The sequence below is a fragment of the Suncus etruscus genome, chromosome 1 (genome assembly GCF_024139225.1).
Source record: "Suncus etruscus isolate mSunEtr1 chromosome 1, mSunEtr1.pri.cur, whole genome shotgun sequence".
NCBI lineage: Eukaryota > Metazoa > Chordata > Mammalia > Eulipotyphla > Soricidae > Suncus > Suncus etruscus.
Window position 1 is genome coordinate 131,068,960 of NC_064848.1, and position 27,722 is coordinate 131,096,681.

A 27,722-nucleotide genomic window follows, 5' to 3' on the forward strand; every position below is an offset into this window, starting at 1 on the left:
TTATAGGTTATTTTATAAGGTTCTGTAAGAAAACAAATGATAAATTAAGTGAATATTGACTTATAACACTTTCATATTTAGAAAAATAGTTCTTTGGTTTAACTGGATCATTCCTATTGTTACTTTATCTCCGCTAAGAAGCCTGTTAGAGATTTCATATGCAGAGAATAAAGAGTGAGCATTTTCATCTCGTGTAAGGCATTTTTTACTTTGTCCTGAAAAGCTGTAACTCCCGCTGCAAAGGATGTGACATGTTCTCATGAATTGACCTTCAGAAGAGTCCCCAAGTTACAATGGAAAAAATACACTAAAATAACCTTGCCAAGCCTTGTTATGAGGGTTTGTGTTTGCTTAAGGAAAATAAACTACTCCCTGAGGGAATGGCACTGGTTTAAAGATTTGAAATAAACCTGTGGTATAGAATAATTATCAATAAAAAGGAATGATATTTTAGAAAAGCAAATAAGAATACTTACTGGAACATCGACATATTTTGCAGCTGCTTTCACCTTAGGTGGAAAAGAAAGAGATACATATGAGAATAATTTTGTTACCCGTGATATAATTGCTGTGATGACAGATAAGAGAAATAAAAAGAACTCATTCAAATACTCACAGTGAATGACAGAATCGATGAGAAGAAAGTGCCTTCATCGTACCTCGACAGCTTAGACAACACGCCATCCAACACTGAAATGAACTATAATACAGTTTATAGTGAGTCTTTAGAATATTGCTATGCATATAGTTCTCAGACAAAATGGCATAAAAATATAATGCAGGCATTGATATCTGAGGGGCTGACTTGTACCACTTATTCTTTCATTTTGATTATCACTGCTGGAAATGATAGATATTTTTAAGATTAAGGATTATGTGGTAGAAATCCAGGCCGGAGAGATAGCATGGAGGGAGCATTTGCCTTGCATGCAGAAGGACGGTGGTTTGAATCCTGGCATCCCATATGGTTCCCTGAGTCTGGCAGGAGCGATTTCTTAGTGCAGAGCCAGGAGTAACCCCTGAGCCTGAGCGCTGCCGGGTGTGATCCAAAACCAAAAACAAAAAAAGAAAAAAGAACTAAGTGGAAGAAATCCAATTACTCTACATGTGAGGTAGTTTAAACTACAAGCAAAATCTTTTGTTCCTGAGACCCTTCCATGAAGTAACTTTTAACTGCAATAACAACTTAGAAACGACATTCATGCTTAATCAATTTTCTTTCTGTCACACATCACTTGCCTGTATATCAACTTAACCCCATCTACAGAATAACTGGGACAAAGGGAGAACAGACAATTAAAGGGATGCATATTACTCTGGGATCTTGAAACATGGAAATGAAATCTGACATTAATGTATAAGCATTTACTAAGCAGTTTAGACTGAGAATAATTCTTTTACTGACTCCTACATGGGCTCAAGAATATTACAGTACCTCTCAAGTCTCTTATCAGATATGTGTATGTATATGTATATGTGTTTGATCGGAGGCATAGATAATTCAAATTAACCTCAAAGATACTAGATAATTATAACATTTTCTGTTTCAATGAAATAAAGTTTCATATATATTACTACAATATGAAGGATGTTATTTTATTGAATGAAACCTTAAGAGTCAGCATGAAGAGAAATGAGTAAGTGATATTAATGAGAATATGCTACCCTATATCTTTCCTCTTTAGAACTAAAATAATAGGAGCTATTGCCAAATTACACAGTCCCAAAGGGAAAATACTGACAAGGTTTTTTAAATACGAAAAGGGAAATTAACGAAGGCTGTTTTTTGTTCACATAGCAGCTTCTTCAACAAAGTGATAATAGTTCTAGGGACACAGCTTATTGGTCTCTGGTGACCAGAGAACTCACTGAGAGTGCACAGGAGATAATCTTTTCTCTATGGTTGGTCAATTACTGCAAAATAGTTTATGCAAAAGAAACAAAAACTTCCCTATAGGTTTCTCCATCACATCATTTGCGACATGATGTAAGAACGGAGAAACAAAATCAGAGAAACTGCTGACTAAATTTTTCATTTTGGAGACTAAGAATTTGGATGGCTGCTAGTTATCCTCAGGGATACAAACAGCAAAAAACACAAAATTACAAATTGCTCACAACTTAAAGTCAATTTAGCACTTTCTTCCTGCCCATTCGGATTTCAGACCAATCACAGTTGACTAACACAACTTGATGTGGTTTGAAAAGACCCAGAGGACCAATACTCCAGGGTCATGTCAGACCAGGGGAAGGGAATTCCAAACTTAATGGCCCTCTGTGGAAAATGCCTCATCTCTTGTAACTCAATTCTTGAGAGCCACAGTGTGCTAGATGATCTCATTTGTCACGAGGAGAGAGACAATTGGTATGTTTACCAGACACCCTAAATCAGTGAAGGTTGTAACACAGTACTCAGTTCCTCATGCCTCCCAGTAAGTGTTTTTGGACAACTCTAAGGGAAACTTAAGTACAAGACAAGGAATCTTTTTTCTGCCATAGGCCATGTGGGATATATGACATCTTTTTTCAGAGCATGCACTACAGTCAGAAGAGCTGTGGGCAGCCAACAAGAAGCATGTATGCCTATCCTGTTATGATCCAGGATCTTATTTCTTGGGGGTATGCAACCCATGGTCTTGAAGTTTCCCACTCCTGCTAGTGAGATACAGATCTCACTAGTTCAAAGTTTAGGTCTGATCATTTCTGGCTATTAGACAATATTTGAACCAGGGAATTTCTCTTGTTTCACATGTAAAAAGGAAAATATGATGCTTTGCCCATGTTATAAGGATGGTGTGACCAGTAGAGAAAATTTATGTAAAAGGTCCATGACAACAGCAAAATATTAACAATAAGTATAGAGAATTACAATTTTGATGTAACATCATAAATCATAATGTCTTATAAAAATTTAAAATATAAACATAGTAAGCTGAGTATAATAGGCTTACCATAGGAAGCCTATATAAATATAATAAGCCTTTAGCAATGAGGAGAGATAATGATTTTAGCCCTCAGCTACTATTTGATTAAATTATATGTAGCCAAAACAGTGACCATTGAAAGTCAGAATTCAGTTGGATCTCATTCTTTTTAAGGTCCTGACATAGAGGAGAGAGGCTGAACACAGGTTTTCATGCACCCAAAGCCCATGCTCTTTTCCATCATGCTAAAGTGATTGAAGCAATCAGATGATATATGTAATGTGAGCACAACATAATTGAGTGTGTACTTATTAATGCCATTTTGTTATATCTGTCAGCAACCACCATGGGAAATACATAAAATCTGAAGGCTGGAGACAGAGAACACTTGCTTGCATGCTCCTGACCTCAGTTCAATCTACAGTACTGCATTCTAGCATCGTTAGGATTAAATTTGAGCACAGAGCCAAGTATTATATCTGAGCTGCTGGATGAGAGCCCAAAATAAACAAAACCCTCAGCAAGCTATAACAAAAAATGTAATCCTTAGACACTTCCCTCAAGAAACACACGAATGAAAGTGAGAAACAGCTAACTACACAACTGTGAGAAGACTGGGATGCATCATTTACAAATAGCATAAGAACTGACTCACAGGATGACCGAAATAAATAGATAAAAATGCTTTTGAGGGGCCAGAGCAATTGATAAGATGCTAGGGCTTTTGCTATCCACACAACAAACCTGAATTAGATCTCTGGCATACTAGTGGACCCCTCCAGTGATGATCCATGAGAATAGTGCCAGGAAAAATTTCTCAGCACTGTCGAGTTTGCTATCTCCCCTGACCCCCACAAAAACCAAAATCACCTTGGGAGAGAAGTCAGTGACAAGTGAATTTCTTGCACATATATTGGCTGGAAGCTGGTCTGACTCATGTGGTCCTTAGAGTTAAAAAGTGGCTTTGCAAGTTCCTATACGTGGACCTGTGCTCTGTGACATCCATGTTGCTGCATTCTTTGCCTCCATCTTAACAATGATGATAAGTCTTCTTTGGGTTCCTCCCCACCCCCATAAAATTCTCACAAAGCACCATACACCAGGGAATCTAACTGCTTACATGGCAGTGAGCAGCCACTGTACCTCTGGGACACACCAGCTGAGCCACAGTTTCTATAGGAAGGTTTTCTTTGTGATTTTTCTCAGGGCACATGCAGTGGAAGAGCTACCTTAGAAACCAAATTCTATTAACATCAAGACTAATAGCGACATATTTCCACCTGACTTTTAATTGAACAAAGCAGCAAGAAATTCAACTAAATGCTGGGTTTAGTTGCTGTGCCTTTAACTGCTTCCTGTGAACTTTCTTTGGGAGCATATAAATACTTATGGATTTGCCTTGTGCTTCTGTTCTCCTGAGGGTGTGGGGTTGAAACGAAACACTATAATCTCTTTGCTTCTCTATTTTATACTGTGAATGCCATTTACTGGGTCTGTTTGAATAATATTTAACACCTAAACTCTATTTGTGTAATTACTATGGTTCCCTTAGATGCCTACTCGTAAGTAAATTAAAAATGAAAGTACTTTGTAATACTTGGTAGAATCAGCATGAAGTAAACCACAAGGCATGTTGACTTGAATTTTGTGTTAGTTATAAGATTTATTACCTTACAGGGAAAATAGAACCACAAATTCTATAAGCGATAAGAGATGATTATTACTTGTGACTTGATGGATTAAAAAAGTTTTTCCTTCATTAACTGTGACATATCATCAAGCAAATAAGGGATTTGACACTACTCACATCAGAAAAAAAAAACCATAGGAAAGATAATAATACATAAAATTATTTTAAAATTTTCGGGGGTTTTGAGCCACACCCAGTGGTGCTCAGGCATTATTCCTGCCTCTGTGCTCAGAAACCGCTCCTGGCAGGCTCAAAGGACCATCTGGGACGCTGGAGATCAAATTCGGGCTAGTATTGGGTTGGCAGCATACAAGGTAAACACCATACTGCTGTGCTATCACTCTGGCCCTAGAATTTTAATTTATTTTTGTTGTTGTTGTTGTTGTTGGTTGTTGTTGTTGTTTTTTTTTTTTTTGGTTTTGGGGCCACATCCGGCGGTGCTCAGGGGTTACTCCTGGCTGTCTGCTCAGAAATAGCTCCTGGCAGGGACGGGGGACCATATGGGACACCGGGATTCAAACCAACCACTTTAGGTCCTGGATTGGCTGCTTGCAAGGCAAACACCGCTGTGCTATCTCTCCGGGCCCGAATTTTAAATTTTTTGATGTGAGTGATAGAACTAGAGATATTAGGGTCGGAGAGATAGCATGGAGGTAAGGCGTTTGCCTTGTATGTAGAAGGTCGGTGGTTTGAATCCCAGCATCCCATATGGTCCCCCGAGCCTGTCAGGAGCGATTTCTGAGCATAGAGCCAGGGGGAACCCCTGAGCGCTGCCGGGTGTGACCCAAAAACCAACCCCCCCCAAAAGAACTAGAGATATCAGATGTTTTGATTAATTAGCAAGATCAAGACTAATTAAAAAATAATATGAAACCATCCCGGAGAGAGCACAGAGGAGTTTGCCTTGCAAGCTGCCGATTCTGGACCAAAGGTGGTTGGTTCGAATCCCGGTGTCCCATATAGTCCCCCGTGCCTGCCAGGAACTATTTCTGAATAGACAGCCAGGAGTAACCCCTGAGCAATGCCGGGTGTGGCCCAAAAACAAACAAACAAACACACAAAAAGATATGAAACCAGAATCATGAATTGTGTAAAAACAGGTTTTCTTCCTTGAATGAGAATGTTAGCTACAATAAATAGCTACAATGCAATGAGACATTGTCTGACCTAATCTCTTTTCTCCATTGAGAAATCCACTTTCTCTTTAAACTTTTTTTTTTTAAATATAAATTTTATTTAAGCACCATGACTACAAGCATATTTGTAGCTGGGTTTCAGTTATAAATACATTTTTTTAAGTTTTTGGATTTTTTTCAGCCACACCTGGTGATGTTGAGGGGTTATTCCTGGCTATGCACTCAGAAATCACTCCTGGCTTGGGGGACCACATGGGATGCCGGGGGATTCTAGGCTAGCACGTAAAAGGCAGGAAGGAGTCTTACCGCTTGTGCCACCACTCTAGTCCCTCTCTTTGAACTCTTATTCCATTTCACTTACAAGGGGTCTTTGCAGATTTTTAATTTCTCTATTAAGGATGAGTCACATCTGATAGTACAGATCTATTAATAACTAAACCTTTGGGCAAATGTACATTTGGGCAGCATATCTGCTTAAATGTTGGCAAATTTGGGGCCGGCGAGGTGGCGCTAGAGGTAAGGTGTCTGCCTTGCAAGCGCTAGCCAAGGATCAGGACCGCGGTTCGATCCCCCGGTGTCCCATATGATCGCCCCAAGCCAGGGGCAATTTCTGAGCGCTTAGCCAGGAGTAACCCCTGAGCATCAAACAGGTGTGGCCCCAAAAACAAAAACAAAAAAAATGTTGACAAATTTTCCACATTGTCTTCTTTTATTGTTTCATTATTTCACTGTAACTGTTTTCTTTTATATCTCACCCAAATAAGCCTTATCTTATTCTGTATTCCATTCTGCTAATGGTGTCTGAAAGTGACTATCATTCCTTTCACATATATACTGGAACCTGAACAGGTGTCTTCTGAATATATGATCCTGATCCAAACAAACAAGTTAATCTAGTCAAAATTGTCTCACCGGACGAATCTGAGAGGCTATTTTAATTATATATCTTAAGAGAAATTAAGAAAAAATATCTAATTTAGTGGAATAAAATACATGCATATCAGTATGTATTTATACACATACTTGTTAGGATTGACTATTTAATTTTGGAACATCAGAAAGTTTTTCTATCAATTAATAGACACACAAGGCAGGAACATTCTACTTTTGAATTGGATGGGAAGCCTGTATAGCTATTATATATGCATACACTATACTTTGTGAGAAATTACATTTTTTTTCCTAAACCATTTTTCTTTTTTTAACTTTTGGGCTACACCTGGCTGTAATCTGAAATTGTGGTCCTGGCTCGATATGCAGGAATAATTCTTGGCTACACAGAAAGCTGAAGATCAAACCTGGCTTGTGGATGTGCAAGGTAAATCACTTGTACTGTTGCTCCAGCCTACTTCTAAACAATTTTTTTCATAATAATTGAGGGTTTTGGAAATTGACTATAAGTACAAGAGTGTTATCTCAATAGGATGACTGCATGCTTTGTATGTGGCTGATCTGAATTAAATGCCCAACAATACCATATGGTCAGGAGTATGTCTTCTAAACCAAAATTAAATAAAAATTAATACCTTGCTATGATGTTTTATTTCCTACCTAGAATTATCAATTCTATTTCTACAGAATATTATCAGAGTCATATTTTTTTTTATCTTTTTCCCTACTGAACATCTTCTTTTCTTTTTTTTCTTTTTTTGGTTTTTGGGTCACACCTGGCAGTACTCAGGGGTTACTCCTGGCTCTAGGCTCAGAAATGGCTCCTCGCAAGATTGGGAGACCATATGGGATGCCGGGATTCTAACCACCTTCCTTCTGCATGAAAAGCAAACGGCTTGCCTCCATGTTATCTCTCTGGCCCCCATGCTGAACATTTTCTTTTTTTTTTTTCTTTTTTTGTTTTTTTTTGGGCCACACCCGGCGGTGCTCAGGGGTTACTCCGGGCTGTCTGCTCAAAAATAGCTCCTGGCAGGCATGGGGGACCATATGGGACACCGGATTCAAACCAACCACCTTTGGTCCTGAATCGGCTGCTTGCAAGGCAAACACCGCTGTGCTATCTCTCCAGGCCCCCATGCTGAACATTTTCTATGACCACTCAACTTCTCTTGAAGGAGGGTCACCATACATAGTGGTGGTTAGGATATTTTTCCAGGTCCTTGGGAATCACTCCTGGTGGTACTCAGGGGATCATGTGGTGATAGCAATTTAACTGAGGCTTTCTGCATGCAAAGAATGTTCTTCAGCTCACTGTACTATCTTCATAGCTCTCTCTGAACAACTCATACTGCTTTTAGTTTTGCTTCAATATCCCCTTATTGCATAATGATGAATTTAATTTTAATCTGTTGATGTATAGCTCTCTCACCTGTTGCTGGGGTAGAACATATGTCCCTGCAGGGAACAACTGCATGGTTAGTATAATCAGGCTATAAAGGTGTCCTGGACAGATTGGGAGGTGATACTACCATTCTTTGTAGCTCTTTCTTTGCTGAGTTCTATGTGGTGCCCTGTAAAGATTCCAAACATAGGGACCACATGGTCCCTGGATCTTTTTTTTTTTGTTGTTGTGTGATGCATGGCTTTTGTGAAAAGGGGGACTTAAATTTGAGATAGACCCTAGTAATCAGACCAGACTTGGAGGTAATGTCACATAGGTAGGGCTCTTGGTCTTTAATTTTAACAGCTTTGCTTTAATCAGTGATAATGTTTTAGAGTGCTACATAAAGAGATCTTTGAGGATATTACGCTCATAAACAGTTTATCAGATACATATAATAAGCATTAGAGCAATGTTTGATGATTTCTCTTTCAACTCTAGCAGGAATTTATTTTCCAAAGAATGCTAGGAGACTGGAGAGGAAAGATACAGGCCCCAGAGATCTTTCCCTCTATTTTTATAGTGTCTGCCTGCTTTTAGCATCAAGATGATGTTTGCTTCTGAAAAGTTGTTTTGTAGTGTTTCTGTTTCTTCAGTTCCTTAAAATAGCATTAAAAGGTTGGCAATACATCTTCTAGGAAGATTTGAAAGACAGTAAATTCATCTGGAACTCAGTTTTTTTATTTTTGAGGTAGACTTTTGATTGCCATTTTAATTTTATCCAAAGTGACAGTTCTGTTAAGTGTTTCATATCTTCTTGGTTCAGCCTTGGCAGGTCATAGAAAACCAAGAATTTATTCATTTCTTCTAGGTTCTCTCATTTCATGCTATAAATATTCTCTAAGATCTCTGATGCTTCTTTTAATTTTTTTTGTGGTTTTTGGGTGACACCTGGCAGTGCTCAGGGGTTACTCCTGACTCCATGCTCAGAAATTGCTCTTGGCAGGCACAGGGGACCATATGGGACGCCTGGATTCCAACTAATGACCTTCTGCATAAAACGCAAATGCCTTACCTCCATGCTATCTCTCTGGCCCGCTTCTTTAAATTTTTGTCTTATCTATTATGATTTATCCTTTTTGGCTTATCTTTCACTTTATTAAAGTTCTTTTTCTCTTTTCCATGAGTCATGCTCACTTCTTCAAAGAACCAGCTTTTAATTTTGTTGATTTTTGATTTTTTTGTTTTGTTTTGTTTTTGGGTCACACCTGGCGGTGCTCAGGGGTTACTCCTGGCTGTCTGCTTAGAAATAGCTCCTGACATACAATCACCTAATTTTCGATAAAGGAGCAGGAAATCCTAAATGGAGTAGGGAAAGCCTCTTCAACAAGTGGTGCTGGCACAACTGGATAGCCACTTGCAAAAAATTGAACTTAGACCCCCAGCTAACATCATGTAAGAAGGTAAAATCCAAATGGATTAAAGACCTCGATATCAGACCCAAAACCATAAGATATATAGAACAACACATAGGCAAAACACTTCAGGACATTGAGACTACAGGCAACTTCAAGGAGGAAACTGCACTCTCCAAGCAAGTGAAAGCAGAGATTAATAGATGGGAATATATTAAGCTGAGAAGCTTCTGCACCTCAAAGGAAATAGTACCCAGGACACAAGAGCCATCCACTGAGTGGGAGAAACTATTCACACAATACCCATCAGATAAGGGGCTAATCTCCAAAATATATAAGACACTGACAGAACTTTACAAGAAAAAAAACATCTAATCCCATCAAAAAAATGGGGAGAAGAAATGAACAGACACTTAGACAAAGAAGAAATACAAATGGCCAAAAGACACATGAAAAAATGCTCCACATCACTAATCATCAGGGAGATGCAAATCAAAACAACGATGAGATAACCACCTCACACCCCAGAGAATGGTACACATCACAAAGAATGAGAATAAACAGTGTTGGCAGGGATGTGGAGAGAAAGGAACTCTTATCCACTGCTGGTGGGAATGCCGTCTAGTTCAACCTTTATGGAAAGCGATATGGAGATTCCTCCAAAACCTGGAAATCGAGCTCCCATATGATCCAGCTATACCACTCCTAGGAATATACCCTAAGAACACAAAAATACAATACAAAAACCCCTTCCTTACACCTATATTCATTGCAGCTCTATTTACCATAGCAAGACTCTGGAAACAACCAAGATGCCCTTCAACAGACGAATGGCTAAAGAAACTGTGGTACATATACACAATGGAATATTATGCAGCTGTCAGGAGAGATGAAGTCATGAAATTTTCCTATACATGGATGTACACAGAATCTATTATGCTGAGTGAAATAAGTCAGAGAGAGAGAGAAAAACGCAGAATGGTTTCACTCATCTATGGGTTTTAAGAAAAATGAAAGCCATTCCTGCAATAATAATTTTCAGACACAAAAGAGAAAAGAGCTGGAAGTTCCAGCTCACCTCAGGAAGCTCACCACAAAGAGTGATGAGTTTAGTTAGAGAAATAACTACATTTTGAACTGTCCTAATATTGAGAATGTATGAGGGAAATGGAGAGCCTGTTTAGAGTACAGGCGGGGGTCGAGTGGGGAGGAGGGAGATTTGGGACATGGGTGATGGGAATGTTGCACTGGTGATGGGTTGTGTTCTTTACATAACTGAAACCCAAACACAATCATGTATATAATCAAGGTGTTGAAATAAAAAAAAAGAAAAGAAATAGCTCCTGGCAGGCACGGGCGAACATATGGGACACCGGGATTTGAACCAACAACCTTAGGTCCTGGATTGGCTGCTTGCAAGGCAAACACCGCTATGCTATCTCTCCAGGTCCAATTTTTGAATTTTTAAAAAATATTCTAGTACATTTATTTATGCTCTAAGTTTTATTATTTACTTCCTCCTGACTGCTTTGGGCTTCTGTTGGTCATTTTTCAGTTTCTTAAGCTGTGCAATTTATCTATGTTGGACATTTTTCGTTCTGATGAATGGTTGCATATTTATAAATTTTTTCCTCTCAAAAATGCTTTTGCAGTATCTCACAAAATAGGTAACTCATTACCTCATTATTGTTTATTAACAAAAGAATCTATTCATTTCCTCTATGGTTTTCTTCCTGACTCACTGGCTACTTCAGTAATAAGCTATTTAATTTCCAGGTATTTGAGTTATTTCTTCATTTGATAGTAACTACTTTTTTTTTCTTTAAGGAGACCATAGTCTCAGTAGATAGTCGATATGATATCTATCCTCTTGATGTGGAACTACATTTTGTGTACCAACTGTGTTCTCTATTGCAGAATGCCATAAATACATTGAAGAATATATAAATTCAAACTTTTGATGAAATATCCTATATATATTAAAATCCTCTTTTCCATTTCTTGCCTGAAAGCATGCATTTCCTTATTGAATCTATAAACAGATAAAGTTTCAAAACTACAACTGTATTGCTATCAGTGCCTTTCTTCAAGTCTACTAGAAGTTGTTTTAAGCATTTTTCTGCCTCATTAGTTGCATATGTGTTTAGGAGTTCTTCCTGATATACTTATATTCCTTGAACATTAAGAAAGGACTCCCCTCCTGTAGCTTAAAAATGTTTTAAGCCTACGTTTATGCCTTTCTTCAAGTCTACTAGAAGTTGTTTTAAGCATTTTTCTGCCTCATTAGTTGCATATGTGTTTAGGAGTTCTTCCTGATATACTTATATTCCTTGAACATTAAGAAAGGACTCCCCTCCTGTCGCTTAAAAATGTTTAAGCCTAAGTTTATGTCACCTGATATTGGTATGACCACTCCAGTTTTCTTTTTTTGTTTTCTCAAAGAATTGTCTTCTAGTATTTTACTTTGAATCCATGCTGTGGACTGAGATGTGTTTCTTGTAGGCAGCAGAATGTTGGTTTCAATTTACTAATTCAGTCAGTTACTCCATGTCTCTTAGCTGGTATATTTAGAGTCAGACTATTGATATTAGAAGATACTATTGTCACAGAGTTTGTGCCACACTTTTGTAGGAGTTTGGTACATCTGTACAATTTATCTTGTCTTAGAGTAGCCCCTTTAGATCTTGTAAAGAGGGTTTTGAGCTTATGATGTTCTAGTATTGTTTGTCCATGAAGCTGTGTATTGTTCCTTCAAAATTGAAAGAGTCTGACTTGGTAAAGTATTCTTGGTGAAGCATCAGATTTGTTAAGTTTTTCCTGCCACTGTTGTTGGGCCTAAATCTGCTGTAAATCTTAAAATGCACCTTTGTATGTGATGTCCTTCTTTAATCTTGGTCCTTTCAGTATTCTATCTATGGATTTCATGATTAGGATGTGTCTTGCACAATTTTTTACTTGAATCTCTTTTATTATTTGGTACCCTTTGGGCCTCCAGGATGTGGATACATATACTCCAGTTCTAGAAACTTGTCTGCAAATATATATTTGACTGTTGCTTCTTTATAAGGGTTGTCTTTCCCCAATGATTCTTATATTTTTCTTCTTTAATTCATTTCAAAGTTCTCTTGTCAGCTGTTCATTTATCTTGAAGTTCTTTTTTTCATCTTTTGCTATTGTCTGGAAGTTATATTACACTTTACTTCATCCTTGGCTATGGTTATTCTGTTGGTGCAGTCAGTCTTCCAGTAAGTTTTTCATATTGCCTACCAAATTTTCAGTCCTATAATTTCAATTTAAATTTTTCTCATTTTTTTCTCATATCCATCAGTCTTTGTGGGGGCCCACTCGTTGACATTTAGGGGTTACTCCTGGCTATGCATTCAGAAATCGCTCCTGGCTTGGGGGGACCACATGGGACAACTGGGGATCTAACTGAGGTCTGTCCTAATCTAGCACTTGCAAGGAAGACACCTTACCTCTAGCTCCACCGCTTCGGCCCCCGCTATCTTACTCTTTAACTAAGTGTGTGGGTTCTGTGTTGTTTTCCCATTATGACTTTTGTGGTCTGGAGGTGTTTCTTGTGTGTTGTTTGACTTAATGACTAGAGTTAAGATGTCTTTCTATACTCAGAATGAGGTATAAAGAAGTGAAAAAAAATGTACAAATGCTGAGCTAAGCATCATGGTCTTGCTCTTTTCTAGCTTCCTGACTGGGAAGAAATGGTGCTCTTGAGGCACAAAGAGGACCCTAATGTCCCTGCATTAGATTCTTCATCAGCAAATATTTTTAATTTTTTTTGTCCCAATTCACAATACGGACCAGGCAAAGGGCCTGAATTGAGGTGTATATGGGGTGCATTTTCTGTACCTCCTCTTTCTATACAGTCAGTGTAAAGAACACAGCCTGTGGTAAGAATTGGGAGGCATCAGCAAATATTTAAAGTCAAAAATATGAGAAGTTTTTTGCCATAAACTTGTCATGCTGGCCCTTATTTCTATTGTTTCTGGATATTATTACCATACTTTTATTTTTCTTATATCCTAAATATGAGTGAGAATAGTCTATATCTATCTCTTTCTGATTCATTTCAACCAGCATAATAATCTCCATATCCATTGATGTATAAGCAATTTTCATGACTTTATTTTTTCTCATACTACATAGTATTCCATTGTGTAGATGTACCATCTTTTGTCCATTGCAGGAAGCTTGCAAGAAAGAGATGGGATTGTGATTAGGGTAGAGAAGGATTCACTATGACAATAGTATCAAAATGAAACTGATCATACTGGACAAAAACGAGGTGCTGAATGGTGATAAAAATTATACATATGATACCCCTTCATTAATAATACTATAAACCACAGTGTCAAAAAGGGGAAAACAAGAAGAGAGAATGAGAATCAAAATACTTGTCTAGAGGCAGGCAGTGGGAGGATGGGAGGGAAATTGGGAACTTTGGTGATTAAAAATGTGCGTTGGTGAAGAAAGGTGTACATGATTTGACTGAAATTCAGCCATGAACATTTTTGTAACCACTGTGCTTGAATGCTTACATAATTAATTTAAAAAGTATGAGAGCTGAAGACATCTGTTCAAATAATTTCAAAAGAAACTAAATATGAACATCTTTTTTTTTGGTGTTTGTTTTTTTTTTGGGGGGGGGGAGGTCACACCCGGCAGTGCTCAGGGGTTACTCCTGGCTCCATGCTCAGAAATTGCTCCTGGCATGCACGGGGGACCATATGGGACACCGGGATTCAAACCAATGACCTTCTGCATGAAAGGCAAACGCCTTACCTCCATGCTATCCTTCTGGCCACAAATATGAAAATATTATTGATCTGCTTGGTTGTGAGAAATCAAAGTAATGAAATGTCAAAATAAAAGTCATGATCTTTTCTTTGCAGGTAAAATGAGACATACTGTTGAGAGTTATGGATGCTGGTTATTTTTAAATTATTTGTGAAAATGTAAGGTGGAAGGTGATATGGATGTGGGTTCAGAGAGATTAAAATGAGTTGTTTCTTATTTATTCAAATATAAGGAATATAATATCAAAATGTACAGAAAAATGATTAGAAGACAGGAGTTTTGTATATGATTAATTCATTATTATTTTTATCTACCTTATATAAGACCAATTAGTATACTTCTGAAATACCAGGGGAGATAACCAATAGTTTCAACTATATTATCTAAAGATACATCTGGGATGTATTCTGAAATATAATAAAGTCAAAGTAGATGCTGTATATTTAAGAGTTGTGCTTTTCCCACTCTTTAAAAAGATTTCCTGTGATCCAGAACCTGAATGCAATTGAGTAGGAATCCTCAGCTTGGGAGGTTGGATTTTGAGTATATATATTGTTTTTTGGATCACACCCGGCAGCGCTTAGGGTTTATTCCTGGCTCTACGTTCAGAAATTGCTCCTGGCAGGCTCAGGGGACCATATGGGATGCCAGGATTTGAACTGCAGTCCTTCTGCATGCAAGGCAAACACCTTACCTCCATGCTATCACTCAGGGCCCTTGCTCTCTTTTCTTATATGTATGACTTTGGTAAGTTTCCTTTGAGAATTGTTTGTTAATTAAGGTCAGGCTGCCACTTTCAGTGATGTGTGCATTTTAAGTAAAACAATAATAGAGAGTGGCTGTTTCGCAATAGCTATTTCACCAATTCCTTCTTTAAAATAAGTAATGCCTTGAGTTTTCTGAGTTCTTTTAACCAAGCTACCTTGGTCCCAATAGAATCAGTAGGCCTTTAGGAGAATGTGCCCAGACTTACTTTCTAGTAGGGAAGCATCAGTTAAGGCAAATAAGGATGAGGGGGAAGCCAGCAGTTCAACACTGCCTAAGGTACTAATATAGTCCCACTATAGAGCATGGAGTAGAAGAGAGTCTAGGATCAGTTTTCCCCAGAAATTGCCAAAGATTGTTTATTGTGCATGCATCTAGAACATTCTCTGGACTGCTTAACAGAAGTGGTCTTGCAGAATGGGAGGAGTATGGACATAAAGTTCTTAGTAAAAGGTGGATAATGTATGGCCCAAGGGGAACAGATGGGGACCATTCAGGGGATGCTGCAGCAGGTGAAGGCTAGTTTGCAGAAGAAGAAAGATTCCATTTCCCAGTATGAACAGTGTTTTACTCAATCACCTTGGATAACTACCCTGGCTAGGCTGCTGTTTATTCTTTTTGTGATGCTTTTATTAGGTCCTCCATAATTAATTTCCTCTCCATGCATAGGGGTAGTTAAAATGCTTGTGCTAAGGTCCCAATAGTGTCCATAAGCAGGAATGGGGATAAGGAATCTCAAGGAGAGTCTAAGACTTGAGTCAGGTCCATAAGAAGAGTAGGAAATGTGGGGCCCTGGCTTCTGAACAAGTAGGGACATCATTTTGAACATAGAGGGATGTCATTTTGTAAGGACCACATGTTGTAAACCACATGTTAGACTTTTCTTTATCAAGCCTAAATTTCCATTAACACCATTCCAAACTATCTGCCATACCTGATAGCCTATCTGGAAAAAACACGAGGGAGCAGTGGAAAGGTATCTTAGGTAACTGCGAATCATTTTAAAGATCATCAGAAGCTAGAACATCCCTATATCCCCCTCTATATATAATCTGACTTGTGACCTTTGGTGGGTCTTCTCCTCTGGGAGACAGCCCTGACTAATCAGCATGGGGCTTGTGCTGAGGAGTAAGTTCTGTTTTGCTCTACTCAAAAAAAAAAAAGTAATGCCTTCTTTAATGATAATGATTATGCTTTATTTTTAAGAGCATTGAATAAGTTAAAAGGTTTTTACATGACATCCTGGTTGGAAATTCATCAGAGCAGTATTCCTCATGTGATTTTCCAAAATCAACTCAGGGGTTGCATAAATAAATATTCATCCTTGATTCTTCTATCAAACTTCTGTTTCAGAAAATTTGGGGTGCATACCATAAAAATACACATCTTTTATTTTGGGCCACACTGGGTGATGCTTATGGGTTACTTCTGGCTCTGCACTCAGAATCACCTGGTGGATTCAGGGGACCATATGGGATCCTGTGAATTGAACCCAGGTCAGTTGGTTGCAAGGAAAGTGCCCTTACTCACTGTACTATTACTCCAGCCCCCAGGAATATACATCTTAACAAGTACTTTTAAATTTTGGGGATCATGCTAATATTTTGACAATCATAACTATACTTTGTAATGAGATACATGTATTTATTTTCAGTTCTATGAATGCTTAAAGTGGTTAGTTCCAACTAGCTATTCATATAATCCAAATTAATTTATTTAATACTTATCAACCAAAGAATTAAAAATTATTGTCAAGTGTTACCTGACTCCAGGATAACTGATCAATAGAGAAAATTGATCATCTGGATTTATTTCTAAATTAGTTGATTACATCAATCTACTTAAATATATTTAGTTACTTAATATCTAGTAAAATACTAGTCAATTAGATGTCTTACATATATTTAAAGTCTTCAAAGATTTATAGGCTGGCTATTACTATATTAAAGAGTCAGGATAAATATTTTCATCATCATAGATTATTCTACCAACAGTATGGATCTCTAGAAAGGTGTTTCAAATATGCAAACGGTTTACCCAGCTATATTTCATATGAATAAATATGCATTTCTACATTTTTGTGAATGAAGGCAGATATAATGAACAATCCTGCCTGGCTCCTCTGCTAACTTCCTTCCCCCCCAAATATCCAAAATTAGTTCACCTTTATTCCTTGTAAGCAAATGTGCAGTTCTTTGGCTCCACTTAACCACACACCTTACAAAAGACGACTTCTACTGGAGAACTATTCTGATGTAGATGATACTTCACGATAGTTTTTGTTTTAATTTTTCAATGTAAAGGATTATTCAGTGTTAAGTTAATTTCATTGTAATGCAGGGGTGTGTGTTTTTGTGTTTGTATTTCAGTTAAGTGCTTGCAGTTTCATGCATGGGCTTTATGGAGAATGAAATCTTACTATTCTTTCTTCAGGGACTTCTGAGAGAGTTGCCTTTCCTTTCATATGCTAAATAGCTTTCCCATTTACCTATTCCCTGTCTACTTACAGGCATCTATAGTGATGACTTTCTACCTATAGGCAAGTGTTAAAGGTATGCATGTAAATATTCATATAGTGCTAGAAGTCAGGGGAACAAGAAACAACTAGTGAAGACCTACAACCAGGGAATTCAGAAAACACACACAACAAATGTAAGAAAACCCCAAGCCACAACAAACAAAAGATTTCTCAACTTTCTTATGCTTGTCCAAAGCTTATTTCTTTTATGCAGTACAAATCCAGCTCATATGTTACTTTCCTGAATAGACAACTTGGTTTGCCTAATAGATCATAAACCTTTCTTTATTACTGAAAAATTTTGAAAGCATGTTTTTAATGTAAATGTTCTTATATTTACTTTGTTGTTTCCCTCATGTTTCAGATGACAGTGATTTCCATTTTTTGTAGAAACAACATGACAAATATCAAATTATAGTATTGTGTAGTTCTCTGGGTAGTAAAAAAAATGCAATCAAGCATTATCAGGTAAAAGTGTATTAAAGTATCTGATATATTTTCAACTCTGTAGGCAGTTAGATATAAATTGAAGCAATTTATACCTCTGAGTCAAAGAAATGTTAGTATTCCACATTGCCTTTTATAAAACTAAGTGTTAGCTTTAAAGTATCTATGTGAATGTGCTAATTCATATTATTTTAGGCTTCTGTTTTCCTGAATTTATTAACGAAGCTTAATATTTTTCATGTGTATTGTTCTATTTTTCCATTTTAAATAACATGCTCTTTGTTCTTTGCTTTTGATACATTTTTTCATTGTTTTATAAAGTCTGATAGGAGGTTCTTTGATAGAGCTTTGAAGGAGCAAAAGGTTTATCCACTCATGTCAAAGTTCCTTTTGCATTCTATCCACTATCTCTTTTCTTTTATTACCTATACTCTCTTTCTGTGTTTGACCATGATCTCAATGTAACCTCTAACAGACTGCTATACTGTAGTAAGATTGTAAATCATTTAATCATTCAATGCAATACACATTAATGTTTCATTTTCAATGGAACAATTAGAAGCAACAATTTTATTTATGTTGAATATAAAACAGAAAATTGTGTGAGCTTCTGAGAGTAGAGATCTTCGAAACCATCCTGCCTTCTCTCTCTCTTTCTCTCTCTCCTCCACACCCCCTCTCTCAACCTCTGAGGTCAGTTCTGAAGCCTCATGAAACTAACCAAGAGAGACTAACTTCAAGGACTGATGACTACTCAACTGTGTCCTGAAGTGAAAACAAATATTTAGAGAACATGAATGAAATAAAGGAAGAGCTTATAGGTAGATTTCACATTTAGAAATAGGAAATAATTATAAAAATTAAAGAAATAGGAACCCCAAAGAAACCAAGATTAATTATAAAAAAAATCAAAATTTGCTGGCAAAAAGTTCAGTTTGCCCATGCCTTTTCAAAACATTTAAAATTTCACCTGTATTTATTTTCAAAATGACTATTTCTCAAGTAAGCATTTAAGACAGACATTCATAATAGTTTTCAGTTGGAACTTGATTAAAAAAAGATGAGTAAATCATACTTTACCTTTGAAACTAACATTGAAATGACTTCTTTCACAGTGTTGTCAATCAAGTCATCTATTTTTGAGTGGTACTGTTGCTATATATTAAAAGACAGAGGTGAATTAGTTGACATGAACCCCAAACTTTTAACAAGCCATAAAATGCTTTAAAGCTACTAGTTAGGACATATCAGATTCACTAAAAATGATCATTTTGTACATTAAAGAATATAACCTTGAAAATGATCCACCCAATCAACACTTTTTACATTGTGGTGGATTTTTTTTCCCCATGTGCTCCATTGAGTTAAGCAGCTAATGGCGTTATTATATAGATGAATTGAGTTCTTATTCTTATTCAGGCAGAGGAATGTGAAGGATACTTTTTGTCTTCTCTATAATTAAGGTGGCCATGTATTTTTCTAAAGGGGTGGTTTAGCTAGAGAAGCAAAAAGACTGGAAAAAGATTTAATTAATACAGCATTTTATGTCTGACAACTCTCATTCATAAGTTATTTCAAATGTGTTGTAGAAATAAAATGAGCCCCAATTGTTCAGTCTAAAAGGACCTTTTTGTCAGTGTGGGGAGCAGCAGTTTATACAATTCTTACAATATGCTCAAGCAAGGGCAAAATTAAAATTTCATCAACAAAGGTGAATAGATGGTAACAAATTAATAGACCATAAAAGGTATAATGAAACAGTCCTCACACCCCGTAGTTTTATAACTGCTTTTTCATGAAAAAGACTCTTTTAAATAAATACAAAATGATGTATTTAAAATAAATCTGAAAGACTCTTTTTTGCTTTCTTTAGAGAATACTAGAGTTCCATTCTTAAATTAGCAGGAGCTTCAGCTTCTGCAGTGTATGAAGGCACATTCATTTAAACAGTAATTCTTCCTTTAGAAGCATTTATCTGACAGCCGATTGTCCCCAATAGCCACTTCACAGAAAATGTGACTTGTAAAGACTAACCCTATCTTGATGGTTCAAGGCTTCTTGGAACAGCTAACATAATGCATAGAGTAAAAGTACTCAGGTCAGTATAAACATTAGACCAACTTAACAGCTGCTGGTTGAATAGTTTCCTAAGATGTAAGTTTTTGAAAGCTATTTTTTCTTCTTCTGAAAACATGTCTCAAAGTTTCCACACAGAACAAAAACATTAACTTAGGTCTCTTTGGCATACTCAGGAATGGTTTTCCCCCATTGGCTCTGACAGCTACAAGTAGTCATTTCATCTACCGTATAAATAATAACAGAAAAAAGCCTACTTTTATAGCATGTGAATTACTTCTTTTATTGTGTGTAATTACTTTTTTCATGTATGTATGCATGTATGTGTGCGTGTAAGTGCTGATAAAGTGGTTAAAATTCTCCATACACATGAAACTTCCTAGGTGTGTCTTTAAGCAAACCTGTCTCTTGTAAGAACTCATTATTCTCAAACTTTCAATGCCCAGAGAACAAAATTGATAGAAAAATAGTGTTTAAATTTCTAATATCATAATCCTGACCTTTACTTTTAACTGAAAAAAAGGAAATGAGGGAACACAAAAACCAAGATTGAAGACTAAAAGTCCAAAGGACGGCTGGAGTAAAAGTGTCAATACAGAAAATTTCCAGCAACTTTCTGAGTTATGTATGACCTTATTTGAGCATGTTTCTAAAGCCAATGGAACAATTCCAGGGCATAGAATGAGGAATGGAAAGTCCCTAACAGACACAAAATAAGGGCCCAGTTCCAAAACAAGCTGTGCAGCTGAGTAAGCAGTGCCTGATGTCTGCTCTACTACTCTTTCATTGCCTTCCTCTGCAAAGTTGTATCTGTATAGTAAGAGAAACTTCAGTATTAGACTTAAGTGCGTCTTTGAGTGGAATTAAAAAAGGATATGAAATAGATGAGATTTGAGACCCTACTTCCTTCCACATCACAGGAGATATGGAACATACAGGGATAAAGGTACCATAGTTTAAAACATGACATTTCTACTTTTTACTCTTAAATATGTCTTAACTTCAATGTTCATATCTATTAGCTATAAATTATTTTTCATTTAAAAAATCTCAGCATGAATGGTTTTGCGATTTTATCAGTCCCTGAGAGACTGGCCTGAATTGATGACTCATTACTCAAAGCTGTAATTTAAGCAGATCACTCCCTTCCCAATCACTACATCAAAAACTGCTCTGAACAGTGACAAAGCATATTTATACCATTACATATCATGTAAGAAAACAGAATGATAATTTAGGATCAATAGCTCCTAAAAGAAACATCTGTCTTTTGGGCAAGGTTTGATCTCTGCAATGACAAGGAAACCATTTAGGAGAGATTTTGGAGAACAAATTCCCTTAAAAATTTAGAGAAATATATGCCTATCTTTTTTTGTCTATATTTTTGTACAGTTTGAAAATTTCTAAAAATTCAGCCTTTTTGGGGATGGAACAATAGCATAGCAGAAGGGTGTTTGCCTTGCACACAGACAAACCAGGATGGATCTGGGTTCAATCCCTGTCTCTCAGCCTGCCAAGAGAGATTTCCTAACGAAGAGCCTGGAATAGCCCCTGAACACTGCTGGATATGACCCAAAAAGAAAAATCAAAAATAAAAAGAAGAAGAAAGAAAGAAAGCAAGAAAAAAGAAAGAAAGAAAGAAAGAAAGAAAGAAAGAAGAAAGAAGAAAGAAAGAAAGAAAGAAAGAGAAAGAAAGAAAGAAAGAAAGAGAAAGAAAGAAAGAAAGAGAAAAAGAAAGAAAGAGAGAAAGAAAGAAAGAAAGAAAGAGAGAAAGAAAGAAAGAGAAAAGGGAAATATTGTTCTTTTCAACAATTTCCCGTGTTGCTTTTCATGAAATAATCTGCCTGATCTCAAGCCTATACTAGGAAGAGAAAGCCTGTGATTATGGGACTCTCTCTTTCTATTTTTTTTTTTACTGGAGAATAAATCAAAGAATTAAATTGAATTTCTTGTTTGCCACTTTTTAAGGTTGCTAATGGGTTTTACACCTGCACATTTTAAACTATATTAATTGTGTGAAAAGTTGTGTGGAATTAATTGTCTCTGGTGAGAAGGTACAGGTGCAGATATAATGAACAGAGCAACAGATTACTCTTTAAAACCATCCCCTATGAAAGTAAAAAAAAAATCACTTGACAATGTAACAGTGTTTTGTCATTTGTTGCGTGCCTATTTGCTTTGAGAGAACTATAGTGAGTTGTGTCTGTTCATTCAACACATATTTACTAGGTCCTTTGTGTGTCAGATATAGCAGTATATGTTGAAATAGAATAAACAGATAAACCTGGTATCATTATGGCAAGATAATTCAACAAATCTGATGAAAAATGGAGGGGCTTATAAAGAGACTTAAGAAAATATTCATGGGGCCGGGCGGTGGCGCTGGAGGTAAGGTGCCTGCCTTACCTGCGCTAGCCTAAGGAGACGGACCGCGGTTCGATCCCCCGGCGTCCCATATGGTGCCCCAAGCCAGGAGCGACTTCTGAGCGCATAGCCAGGAGTAACCCCTGAGCGTTACCGGGTGTGGCCCAAAAACCAAAAAAAAAAAAAAAAAAAAAAAAAAAAAAAAAAAAAAAAAAAAAGAAAATATTCATAAGCATACAACCAGAGTCTGGCATGTAGGTATTCAGAAACACATAAAATACATGGAGATATTAGCTGGTGACATCCAAGTCAGTTGTCTACTAATTTGGATGCTCAGAGATTATAAATCATGTGGCAAGTGATTAGAAAATTATAATCACTGAATGAACTGCTTTCTTTACATATTAGACACTAGTTCTATCTGAAAGGTTGTTTCCCAAGTTATCAAAAATACACCCCCCATTTGTTCAAATAATTAAATACATATAGATTAAGCTAAACTATGGCCTAAAAGGCAATGCCTGTAGCTGGTTAAATGAATATACATTTCAGAAATAGTGTGCCTTTCTATTTCCTTTTATAATGATCTAAGCCTTTTGTTGTTGGTGGTGGGGGCATTGTTGGCCTCACATAATGGCTTTAAGTTTATAGGCAAGAGGTGGGGGAGGAGGGAAATAGGGGCATTGGTGGTGGGAATGTGGCATGGTGAAGGAAGGTGTCCTTTTTTATAACTGAAACCTAACTACAAATATGCTTGTAATTATGGTACTTAACTAAAGATATTAAAAATAAAATAAAATACCTGCACATAAATACATGTGTGTTAACATATGTGAGTATCTGACTCACATATGAGTGAGTATAAACACATGTGCATCCTAACAAGAGACATTTACATCCAAAAGTTCAGAAATATCTGAATAAAAAAGTTTGATTCAAGGGTAAGACTTTAACATATCCATAGAGCAGTAAAACATTCTTCCTCTTCCTCCTGGTCTCCCTATCTTCCTCTAAACTATCTCGCTCCTGGTCTCCCTATCTCTCTCTCAACTAACTATCTCTACATACCTAGCCTATTCAGTCTTGTATACATGTCTTCCAGCCATGTTTTCCTGAAGTTCTGGGTACAATGTTGAAACAACCTTATTTGGGCAAGGGAAATGTTTTTTGACATGAGCTATTCCCTATCTTTGACTATGGTTACATTACACACATGAGTGGGAGTAAGTCTACTTCCACTGGTGGGCATAGTTCTCTCTGAACTTCACGAGGGTATTCTTTCCTATGAATTGACTTTGAAAGTGTCCTCCTCCTTCTCAGCTGGATTTAGGAACAACACTTATGTGCCATTCTTTTTTTTTTTTGGTTGGGCCACACCAGGCGATGCTCAGGGGTTACTCCTGGCTGTCTGCTCAGAAATTGCTCCTGGCAGGCACGGGGGACCATATGGGACACCGGATTCGAACCAACCACCTTAGGTCCTGGATCAGCTGCTTGCAAGGCAAATGCCGCTGTGCTATCTCTCTGGGCCCACTTATGTGCCATTCTAAGCCCCAACTGTATTAAGAGAAGTACATATTATAGATCTATGCAGTTTGAAAATACCAAATATTCCCTTAAATTCTGAGTATATTATGAATTTAGTTTATAAGAGGGAGAATTTATTTGAATTGAAATAATACTATCTTAAAATTTGGGCTGGAGAGCTAGTACAGTGTGTAATGTATTGCATGTGGCTGATACCTGGCATTACTGCTAGGAGTAATTCCTGAGTGTAGAGCCATATATAACCACTGAGCACTGCGAGGTATAGTCCCAAAACAAACCAAAAAACTCTGACAGTAACTTGTTACTACTGCAGCCTAACTGTACTCATATTGTTCCCTTGACATTACTGAAGGTACTGGTATATATATTTGAAATGTTATGGAGTGATAAGTTTTTGATGTTTCCCACAATATGAAGAAAACAAAAATTTAAAGATGGAATTACATTTATTTTGAGAATGTGAAAATAAAATATATATGGGAACTAAAACAGCAACACAAATAAAAATGTGCTCTTACACAAATAAAAAGACTTACCCACTGATCTCCAAACTGGACCATACCATGAGGGAATTAAAAAAAAAAAGGCGATGAAACAACATATGGAAAAAAATAAAAAATGGAAAGTAATTACAATGGGAGAAAAAATAATACAATGTCAACTTAAACAGATAAGCTAAGAAAAGTAGATCTATTTCACCTAATCATTGCTCTCAACAAAAACAAATTATAGGCTAAACTAAAATTGTACTTCTGAATACATAACCAAATATCCCACTAAAGTCAAATAGAAACAAGGGGGTATTTATTGAGATGAATTAGTTTTCTGATCTGTTTCTATCCATAAAAATGGATTCTTTTGTGTATAAAAATATTTCATATGTTATTTTTATAACTTGTTTTTTTTTGGACACAGACTTTGAATATTCTAGATTTGTATAAACAAAGCATATATCTTTCTCCCTTTCTAATTTGCTTTTGAAATGCAAGATTTATGTAAATATACAACACTTAAACTAGTAAAAGCTATATCTGAAATCCATTTGCTGAAAAATTTGCAGCAATAAACATAAAAAACAGAAATGAATGTGAGCATAGGGTATAGTCTATTTCAGTAAATGTCATTTATTAAAGAGTTTCTTTTATGGGGGGGCACACCTAGTTGTGCTTATTGTTTACTCCTGGTTCTGTACTCAGGAAGAATTCCCTGTAAGCCTACAGAACCACATGTGAATTCAGGAACTGAGTCCAGATTGCTGCATGTAAGGCAAGTTACTTTACCTACAATGCTGTAGTCCCAGCCCCTTAATAGAAGAATTTTGCCTTTTTAAAATCCAATAACAAGAAAGCCTGCTGGAGAAAGCATCCTCTTCTGCCTTGGCATGCCCAAGATGCAATTATTCACTTGCATCTTGCATCACTCCATCCACTTACCTCTTGTCCTCCATCCAGAGCACAGAGTTTGGTGCTTTGCTTTTTGGCATCAACTAATACATTAAACATTGTGCATACAGAAGCTGGGATGCGCAAGTCAGTTGTTTTGTTTGCCTTTTGCAGCTTGAGTTCAAATGCAGTTCTTGTTCTATTCATTAAGACATTAATTCAGAGAATGAAATTCTGGTAATCATCACACCCATTTTGTCAAAGTGAAATCAACACTATAAAATGCTAACCTAATGCATACAAATGAGGAATGAGGCCGTGTTTGGGAGCTGAGCTAGAACCCTTTTCTTTTCAGGGGTGACAGATAAAGACCATACTGTGGTAGTTTATATAAAACCTAGTGTTTACTGTTGCTTGGTGTCTCTATCAGAACTCAAGCTAATTTGTTATCTTTTCTGTATCACTTTCAACGGGAAACCACACAGTTAGACATGATTGCTTGAATTAATTTCCAACTAGAAATAAAATCACTAACATTAAAATGAAACAAATTCTTTAGGGAAGGATTTATATAGGTCAGGAAAAACTCTAAAACATCTTAATTTTTTTTTTTTTAAGATTTTTGGGGCTGGAGAGATAGTGGGGAGGTAGGGCATTTGCTTTGCATGCAGGATGGTGATTCGAATCCTGGCATCCCATATTGGTCCCCCGAGCCTGCTATCTCTCTGGCCCCTAAAACATCTTAATTAATAGTAATAATATGAAACATTATTGATATGTAATTCATACTGTTTCAAATACCCAAAGCTATAGTCGGGCTGTGTATTTATTTATTTACAAGTGAGTTGGGGGTTGGGGATATTGTGTGGAACTTGAGGAACCTAGAATCAAACCTGGGCATTCTACATGAAAAAAATGTACTTGGCCTACTGAGATATCTATCTGGCTCTGTTTGGAAGTAGGTTATTTGTTTGTTTGTTTATTTATTTATTTATTTATTTTAATTTTTCTTTTTACATTTTTCTTGTGACCAAAGTGCATTACAAATCTTTCACTGCATAATTTATGGTACATAGTGACAATGAATGAAGGGCATTCCCACCACCAGTGCTGTCCTCCCTCTGTCCCTATTCCTAGCATGCATCCCACATCTCCCTCCTCTACCCCCCAGTATGCCAGTGCAACTGGTCTCCACTTTACAGTTTGTTGTAGATTGAGCATCCACTGGAAGTAGATTATTTAAAAGAAAAACATAAAGAAGAATTTGGAATTCATTTTGCTCAAGTAGTCACAGAATATCCAGAGATTTTGGGGGCTGGAGAGATAGCGCGGAGGTAGGGCATTTACCTTGCATGTAGGACAGTGGTTCGAATCCTGGCATCCCATATGATCCCCTGAGCCTGCCAAGGGCAATTTCTGAGCATATAGCCAGGAGTAACCCCTGAGCACTGCCATGGGTGACCCAAAAAACCAAAAAAAAAAAAAAAGCTAAAAAAGAATATCCAGAGATTTTAGACATCTAAATCATGACAAACATGGTTTAAAAACAAACTAACGAATCTGGGTCAGAGCAATGGTGCAGCGGTAGGGTGTTTGCCTTGCATGAAGCTGACCTAGGAGGGACCGTGGTTTAATCCCCGGGCGTTCCATATGGACCCCCAAGTCAGGAGGGATTTCTGAGTGCACAGCCAGGAGTAACCCCTGAGCATCACTGGGTGTGACACCCCTCCAAAAAAAAAACCCATCAAAAATAATGAATCTAACTTACGAAATTAATTTCCAATTTAAGAAACTATTACTTGTTAAAATCAAGAATATTTTCTTGCTTTCAAAAACTCAGGATTGTTCAATTTCTATAAATAGTGTTTATTCAATATGTCTTCTGACATTGTTCTTAGATATATCGCGAATAAAGGCAGTGGGGAAAAACAATGCCTAGCTAATTATGAATCTATGTTTATCTTGTAATAGCAATACAATGAAAACACATTTGTGTGAATCAGAAGCTGCAAATTAATTCTGGTTAAGTTCTGAAAACTTCAAATAGATACTTGAAATTCACTGAATGTGAATAGGGATTACCAGAAGACAGAATAATTGTTGGCAATGATCATAAATTGAGTTTGCTGTGCTTTTTCACAGCACACAGAAACAGTACATAATGTATAAAGTACCTAACAGCCCTTTTCCATATGTCTCAGGAAGAGCTGCCTTGGGAATTTAAAGAACAGTATTCCCAAAGAGTGAACAATAAGCAAAACAGAAACCATTAATATGGTATGGGTGCTAGTGACAAGAGCCATTGTTAGGAGACCTGAAAACAATTTTTTTTAAAGAAATTTTTTAAAGAAATTTTTTAAAGAAATTTTA

At 36.8% G+C, this 27,722-nt stretch overlaps 1 protein-coding gene and 1 non-coding gene across 2 annotated transcripts in view; both read right to left on the reverse strand.

Moving 5' to 3' along the window:
* CADPS2 (calcium dependent secretion activator 2) overlaps positions 1 to 27,722 on the reverse strand; it is a 613,966-nt gene that overhangs the window by 43,849 nt on the left and 542,395 nt on the right. Inside the window, 4 exon segments of the mRNA XM_049771072.1 lie at positions 477 to 509; positions 617 to 700; positions 19,063 to 19,137; positions 25,404 to 25,551. Of these exon segments, the coding sequence (XP_049627029.1) occupies positions 477 to 509; positions 617 to 700; positions 19,063 to 19,137; positions 25,404 to 25,551 (340 nt within the window).
* LOC126032029 (small nucleolar RNA SNORA51) lies at positions 13,230 to 13,362 on the reverse strand. Its single transcript, XR_007503805.1, has one exon. It is a non-coding gene; the product is annotated as a small nucleolar RNA SNORA51 (small nucleolar RNA).